General features: G+C 25.9%; 1 protein-coding gene across 1 annotated transcript; it reads right to left on the bottom strand.

Annotated features, from left to right (window-relative positions):
- Positions 1-1,846: 1,846 nt before the first annotated feature.
- LOC124823184 (trypsin inhibitor A-like) lies at positions 1,847-2,617 on the bottom strand. The gene has a single exon (XM_047295355.2). It carries the CDS (start codon positions 2,592-2,594, stop codon positions 1,974-1,976), a length of 621 nt encoding a protein of 206 aa, XP_047151311.1. The 5' UTR covers positions 2,595-2,617; the 3' UTR covers positions 1,847-1,973.
- Between the last annotated feature and the right edge of the window lie 6,611 nt (positions 2,618-9,228).

The raw sequence follows: 9,228 nt of genomic DNA, 5'->3' as shown, positions 1-9,228 counted from the left end.
TTTGAAATCTAAACTATTTTCCAACATCTTTTACTCTATTTTCACGAAACAAATGTGTTTTCTACATCTCACTATCATTGTTACTATTTTATCAATGATCAAGCTAGTTAGAATATTTTGTTTTCTGTCAAATCTTTGTAGATACGATACTTGATATACTACAAATTACTTAGTATACATTCTAGTATATTTGGTTGCCACGTGGGCATCATCATAAATTTAATCTTCATGTTTAATAAAAACCCTTTTTATTTCAATATTTGTTCTCATTTCTACTTGTATACTTATTGACTCTTAGACACATTATTATTTTTTATCCACACAATTATATTGCTAAAGAAATCAAGCAAACTACCTAAAGTTCAAAAATGATCCACATTGCTACTCAAGTTGATTATTTAAACAAACATGAAATCTTTATTATACATAATGACTTCAATTCAAAAAACTTTGTAGAAAAGTCATTATCAAACATGACAACTTTTGTTTTTCTAATTTCTTGAAAAAGTCGTCTTTATTCCATACGACTTCACTTTAGAAGTCCTCCTAGATCATAATAGCTTACCCTATCTCTAGTAAATTCTCAGTCAACTACCCATTTTCATAATTACATAGTAAAACTATCCTATTAACATAAAAAAAACATATCAAAGAACTAAGGAAAATCTTAGAACGAATTAAAACACCATTTATTTTAAAACCATAAGAGACTAGGAAAGAAAACAATGGTGAAAAATCTTATGTTCTATCAAACCTTGTTGAACCAACAAAAATATTCAACTTCACTCTAGGACAACAAAAAATAACATTCTAATGAATAACATTCCTTAAATTATTAACCAAAAGCCATTATTGAAATTGATATCAAATCTTCATTCTTTTAATTAAATATATGTTAATGATAATTCTACCATCATTATTGAAAAACATCTTTAATTACTCAAAATACTTGTTTGCACTAAATTATATCACTCTTCCTCATGTTTCGAAATTCTTAATTAAAAAATAGCATGATTTCATTTATTTACGGAATTTCCGATACAAAGAATTGAGAAAAAAAAACATGTGAGTGCAAGATAAGTATTTTCCGTTGAGAAAATGACCGTACCTACACATTCAAGAATTTTTGAATGCCAACAAAGGCACGTCATTTGCTATTTTTAACTCTTTACACACAAATGTAAACAATAATGATAAACCTTTTTTTAGAAAACTCATGGTAAAAATCAATATGTTATTTATTTAAGATAAACTCTGTGTATAAATAAATCTAACTAATTTTACTTTCAATATTATTACCATAACACTTTTTATTGAATAATGACTATATCTTTTGTAACTCATTTTTATCTATGATAACAGGTCTTAGTGAATAATACTTTCGAAAATATTATTCTTTTAATTGATCAGTGAAAATAGATAACATTAGTTAACTTTTTCAATTAATGATATTATTTATTTGCATTCATATTTGAGTGTAAAGAAAATATAAATTTTGCATCACATAATAGATATTCATGAATGGATGCATATGTAATATTATAATGGATTATAATATTTTAATAATTTTTTACAAGAAATTATATATTATTATTTTATTAGTTCATATATTTAAAACAAAATAATGACGTAATATCTAGATCTACGTTGTTATAAAAAATAAAAATACATTTTCCAATTAATATATATATATATATATATATATATATATATATATATATATATATATATATATATATATATATATATATATATATATATATATATATATATATATATATATATATATATATATATATATATATATATATATATATATATATATATATATAACCAGTTTCTCTGATTCAGCAGAATCTATTGCCTATATTAGCAAGCTGAAGCTCAATGATGCAATTTTTTGTTTATAATTTATTTATCACATATATTCTCTTTCACTGAGAAAACACACACGATTTTCCATTGCATGTGTTTCAAACACCAAGTGAACTAGCCTTCATAAACTCAACAATGATGCCATCATCCTCTTCCTCAGTAAGAACCAAACGACTCATACCCTCATCATCAACACTAATCCCAACTTCCCCACACGTGCCACCGCTACGTGCGCAGAAGACAACCTTGTACAAGTATTCAAGGGAAGATTTTTCAATCTTAAACCACCCATTCACGGTGCTGCGGTACCCAGGTAGTTTCACGGCTTGTCCTTCGGATAGGTCCTTAACAACGGTCCACTTCGGAGGAGTGGGGGCACACGAGGGCGGAGAAGCGAAAGCCAAGTTCAGAATGAGACCTTCGTTGATGTAAGCAATTCGATATGGGGATGAGATTATCACTGGAAGTCCCCTGAAGATTTTAGATGTGCGAGATTGAACCACCGTGAGAGGACACGTTTCGTTTCCGGTGGCCGCCAGTTCTACGCCGCCGTCCCTTACTCCGAACAGGGGGAGGATGTGGTAAGTGCCTCCGTTCATAAGTGCATCGCCGTCTCTGTCGGTAACGACGTCGGCTGCGGCGGAAGGGAGGTTTGAGGTGAATATAGAGAGAAGGAAGAGAGAAAAGAAAAAGAAGGTGGAAGCAATTAAACTCTTCATTTCTTGGGATAGTTGGAGTTGAATTGTTGATGAGAATGGCGTGATTAAACAAGGCTGAGAGAGTCCATTTATAGATGCGATGACCAATGGAAAAGTTAGTGTAAAATCTGAACAAGGTCTAGTGGAAGGAATAGTTCTTCGAAATTTGACAGCTTAGAGTTTTTACTTGCAGTTTTTTCTTTTTCTAATTTTTATTTTATTTTATTTTTCCAAATGTTTTTTAAAAAATAAAAATTTATCACATGTAAAGGTGGTCAGGTCATATCACCTGGTAATGATAACATAATGCGGTAGTGAAAATATCAAATGTATTACTATCACACTGGATATTATTGCCTTCGTCTTAATTTATTTTTTTTGTATTTTTTAACTTTAATTTTTTTTAAAATTAATAATTTTTTTCTTTTTAAATTAAAATGAAATTTAATTTTTATATTATACAAATATTTTTATAAAATTGATATTTTTATTAAATATTTTTAACGATATTAAATTTATTTAAGTTTATATTTTATATTAAATTTTATTTAAAACTATTTTAAAGTTATTAATAAAAAGTAATGTTGATAGAAAAAATAGTCAAAATTAATTTCAACTAATAAATATGCTAAACTTTCATTTTATAAAATAAATTAAATATATCAACTTTTTTTATTTTTTTAAATAATTGTATATTTTTAAAATTACTAAAATTCAATCATTTTTATACAAATATTTGAGTTAGTTTAAAAATAATAATTTATAAAATCAAATGTAAAATTTTAAAATAATTTTAAAAAATTTTATACCAATTTAAAGAAAAATAAATTTAAAATTTGAAAATAATTTTAAATAAAATTTAATGTAATATATATATATATATATATATATATATATATAAAGTTAATTTTATTAAAAGAATGTAATAAAATAATAATTTTAATAAAATTATTAATATAAAAATTAAATTTGATTTCAATTTAAAGAGGACCAAAATTGTTTAATTAAAAAAAATGGACTAAATTGAAATAAATCAAAAATATAAAAATTAAATTGAGATTAAAACAATGACACATAATATAATATTGTCACCATCACATCGCATTCTCAATACCATGTGATACGATGTTAGTTTTACACATGACAAATTTTTATTTTTTAAAAATTAAAAAGAAACCACGAACTGACACTTATTATAACATTGCATTTAATTGTATTAAATTTTTCAAAATATAAACTAAATTGAGAGATATAAAAAAATCAATTTGAGATTTTTTTATAAAAATGAGAATGGATTATTTTATTTAACCTAAATTAATGGAAAAAATATCAATATAAATTAATACGATGAAAATAACCATTTATAGATATGGTGAGACGTTGATATAAAGTGTGATAAATATGGTGGAGATCACAAGTTGAAATAGTTTTGTTTTATAATTTGATAAAGGTTTGAATTTTTGCAATAAGGGGTATTTATATAAAAGTGTGGTAATGTCTCATACAATAATAAGATTGTCTCTTAAAAGGAGGAGGATTTTGGAAAAAGATGCTACCAAATGAAAAATGATATTAATATTAATTAATCAACATCTCAATGATTATAGTTATGAATTTGGATTATTTAAGCACAATTTTAATTTATTGTTGGTAAAAAAATCTTATTGGTAAGAAAAAATGTTGAGTTGTTGAATTCCATCATGATTTCCATTCCTTTCTATAGACATGGTATTGTGTAATTAGTAAATTGAAAAGCACTTGAGTAGATGTAAACCAAAAATTGGTTGAGGTAATTTTTATATGTTAAGATGTGAGATCCCAATAAAAAGTAATCAGTTAGATAGTTTAACATATTTCAATTATTGATAAAGTTGGTCTACGCATGTAAAATTTAAAATATTTTTTTTAAAAAAATGAAAACTAAATATTTAGGTGTGGATTTTACTTTTAATTTCTAACAATGTAAGATATTTTAAGGAACTACGTGGGTTTATTTGTCTTTAATGCTTGCTTTTTTTCATGCAGAAGGCTAGGAATACTTAAAACTTGAGGATAAATACATTGATAGATAGATATTTATGATCAATTTATGGATATTTGACATTTTTAAAAAATACATTAAGACAGATTAATATTGTAATTAAATATTGTTAAATTAATTTTCTGATTTTTAATACAAAATCAGATATCGGGTTTTTATATAATTACACTTAGAAATCAAATTTTATATTATTGATATAATTACCAAAAACATATTTGAAACTGAATCTAAACTATTAAAAAACATGGGAGAAAGATTTATAATTGTTTCTAATTAACTAAACATTTTACAGATAAAAAAAATGCAACTTTGCACGTATAATTACGTTTAAGTAAAGTTTGCTGTTAAAACTTAATTAATAAGAAATAGAGTTTTAATTTAATATTACAACTTGTTAAGTCGTAATGATAAAACTGCATTTAAATAGAGTAAAACATAATTACTCTTAAACGTAAAGTAAAAGTAATAATAATAATGACAATAATAAATGTTTCTTTCTTTACTTTCCTAAAGTATAACCTTAGATTAAATTATGAAAATAGGTTTAATGTGACACCCGGGCACTGACGAGGGCGGGGAGTGACGCCGGTGCGGGGAGCATGGTGCAGGGGGCACAGACAATGAGCGGCTCCTGGCAAGGCTTCCGGTGGAAGGGGTACATGAATGAATCGAACATACACCGGAATGAGAGGGATCTGGAGACTGTGTAGGTATGGGACTATACGGTTGAAGGATAGCTTAAAGGAATTGATTTGACTACTCATATCACCAAATGCATTTGCTTTTTCGGTAGCCTGACTCATAAGAACTTCATGGTTAAGCCTATTAATTGGTCTTATTCTGAAATGTCCACAAAAGAAATAGTTTAAAATAAATAATTTATGACTTAAATTAAATTAAGTCATTTTGGTCCAACTTTTTTAACATATGCCTTAACTTATATTTATAAAATAATTATTATATTTTAAAAATTAAAAAATATCATGCATCAAATAATTATATTTAAAATTAATTAATTTTATTAATATAAATTAAATTTTAAAATTTCATACTTTATTTCAAAAACAATACATTTTTTATTTTTACTTTTTAAAGCGTATAATTTCATTTCCTTGAGCTAACGTTTTGAACATTTTATCTTAAATATTATTGTTTAGAGTGTTATTATTTTGATAAACGTTCCATTGAAAATTTGAAACTTAATATAATTGTCCAGGATGAATGATTAAAATTTATTCTTCATATATTTACATCTAATTCTATATGATAATAATAATAATATGGTTTAAATTTCTAATATATTTTAATTTTAAAAAAAAATATTTTATACACAAATTAAATTTCTACCAAAGTAACAAATACACATTTAATAGTTATAATATGTTTTAAATTTTAATATATTTTATTAAAATTTAAAATAGTTATAACATCTCATTTTAAAAATATTAAAACATTATAGAAATCATTACATATTGTAAATATATATATATATATATATATATATATATATATATATATATATATATATATATATATATATATATATATATAAACTATCATTTTACTCTATGTTTTGTGTTATATCAACACTTTGTATCTAATTTACATAAATATTTTTATATGCTCACAATATTTAGGTAATCAAAACAAATAACAAAAACAAACAAATATATAAGCAAATACAAAAGGATAACCTAATTTACCAAAAGAACATACTTACGATTAAAATTATTGATTTTTAACTCAAACACAAGTGTATCAAACAATCCTGAACCATACAATTATTCATTCTAGACTTGATTATCCGGATGTATGTAATGATATTAGTCTTTGGGACTTATGCACTTCCAAGGGTGAAACAGCTTGTCCACTTAAGCTACCACACAGAAGGTTGGTTTGTCAACTATCTTTGGCGAAGATAAAACTTGGCCAAGATAAAGCCCCTGGACTAGAATCTTTTATTCCTTTCATCATATATTTTACCCTTCTTTACTTGAAATTTGAAGATTATTAGAGCATTAGGATAAATCGCAATACGAAACCCTTTTAGCAATATATACACTACTTGAAACCATTACAAGAACTTCTCCTTGAAATTTCTTTCACACCATACTTAATTCATGCATACAATCATAATATAATCCACGAGGCATCACAAATTTCACATTAAACATGAATAGCAGCATCTAGAGAAACACTTCAAATAATCAAGGATAAAAAAATCACAGAAAAACACACTAGTACCCAAATTTACGCTAACAACACAAAAGCTCTTGCAAAAGAGATCGCTCAATGTAGAGCTCTTGCACTTTTTCTCGCTCAGCAAGACCCACTCATTGCTAAAAAAAATAAGAAAGCAAGTTGGTACTAGTCCTACATTGGTCACTGATGCTTAGTGGTATGCTGTCATTGTCAGACCATTCTTATATTGGTCGGTCAATGGTGAAAACTGGTGTTGAGCACCTATAAGAAATCTTCAACATTATAAATTGTGATCTGATAACTAAAGACCTATTCAGATGACCAAATTAGTATTTGTGACTTATTGCCTAGTTTAAAAACATGTTTGAATGTCACAATGAACAACAATTTGCTCAACTAGCTGGATTAATCCATCAACTCAACATCAATTCCAACCAATTTTAAGCAATTTAAACAACACACAATCATATTATTCCAAACACATTTCAACAGAAGATCAATCAACTAAACAACAATTTCAATCAATCACAAACCATCAAACATGCACACATAATTCTCATAACATTAAAACTTGAAACAAATGTATTTAGCTTCTCTTACCTGTTAGAAGACTAAACTACTCTAAGGAACCTAAAACAAATCTCACTACTCGAGAAACTCTATAGATTCCTACAAACACAAGAATCATGATCAAGAAATATTGATAGTATCATTGATCAACAAAGAGTCTTATGAAAGACTCAGATGACACAAACAAGGAACAACTACTCATATGCATATGGAGAAACGAACAAACTAAAGAAAAGATCATAAACTAACTTACTCTTCTACAAAAATTGATATAACAGACTTGAAGATCTTACCTCAATGATCATTCAAGCACTCTCTAATCTTTAAACATATGAATTATAAGTTAGAGGACTTAGAGGGAGGGTATAAAACTCTTAAAGAATATGTTTTAGAGAAATAATATGTTTTTAGATAATGAAATTCGTTAACTGAAATTCTATTTATACAGTAGAACTTTTAATATTAAATTAAGTAGATCTTATTATATAAAGGCTTAGTAATAATTGCAATTTGTTTGCCATCTTATATTTAGTTTGCAAAAACAAGTCAGATTAACCTACATAATTATTTATCTATGGATTTATAAGTTGTTGTAATTAACAATATTAAAGTTAAACTTTTAATAAATAAATAAAAGTATAAAATAAATTATTGACTAAACTAAAAAAATATATATAATAATTAACTAATTATACCCGCATAAAATACAACCAACTTATAAGATTTAAAAAGTGAATAACAAAATATCAAAAATAAATAAAAGATTTATTTCTAACTTACAGGTTGTAATATAATGTGTACTGTACAGATCGATCGATAAATAATACATCATTAGCCGAACGGTCCATGCGTTATAGATCAATCTCCTGATTAGAAAGATGAAGACATAATTAAGAAATATTGGACCATGATTAAATATTGATTGGGCCTACACTAATCAAAGATCCACATAGAAATCTATAAATATAGAGGTAAGGTAAAGAGGTAAGTAGTAAGTGATTGTATTTATTATATATTTAAGATTGAATTGTGATAACCGGTAACCTAAAACTTGAGATGGGAATATCTTTGGAGGTACCCTAGCTCGTATTTGGACTCTACCGGATTAAAGATAGATAGTTTATGAGACATTTAGAGGACTCAAAAACATTCTGTACAAAGGAGTTAAGGTAATTTATGAAAGTGTACACTTCGGCATCAAACATAATGCATGTTTTATACAAACTGTTACCTCTTATTATTGGCCTGATCGAGTTACAAGTGCAGAATTTAAACAAACAAACGGATTAAAATACTTAAATTTGCTCCACGTTTTTTATATGGACTAGTGAACCAGCCTGCACTCATCTCATATTTTCATCCTAGTTCAAATAAAGATCCTTTCATATATCAACAACTAATATTATATTAATTTTAATAATACAATATGGAATAAAATTTGTAATATATTCAAAGCATTTTTAAAATAACTTTCTAGATTTTTATTATTTATTATACCATTTATTGTCAATTTTAAATCGCTTCTAAAATTAGCTTACTATCACAACATATTAACAATCCATTACAATTCAATACCCAATTTATAAAAAAAGAAAAAAACATTTATCTTCACTATATATAATTGTATAAACACGATGAGGATAAGTGCCTAAGAAATGATGAACTACAAATCTAGAGTTCATTAAACCCTAGTCCTTAACTTGACAAGCACTACCGTTTAAAATAATCTTTATAGTGTTAAGATCAAGAAAGACACGTCGATGTATACTAAAAGTAGGTTTATTTTTTAATTTATAGAAATTTCTTTAATTTTGGGTTTTTTTTTTCTTAACAAGGTGAGTA

Source organism: Vigna umbellata, chromosome 5 (genome assembly GCF_029865625.1).
Source record: "Vigna umbellata cultivar VRB3 chromosome 5, Vumbellata_1.0, whole genome shotgun sequence".
In the NCBI taxonomy this organism is placed as follows: domain Eukaryota; kingdom Viridiplantae; phylum Streptophyta; class Magnoliopsida; order Fabales; family Fabaceae; genus Vigna; species Vigna umbellata.
Note: the sequence above shows the minus strand (reverse complement) of the source record. Positions and strands in the feature narration are given on the sequence as shown.

Bases quoted from the DNA above. Each gene is read 5' to 3' on its own strand.
- LOC124823184 (XM_047295355.2), bottom strand. From the start codon at position 2,594: ATGAAGAGTTTAATTGCTTCCACCTTCTTTTTCTTTTCTCTCTTCCTT.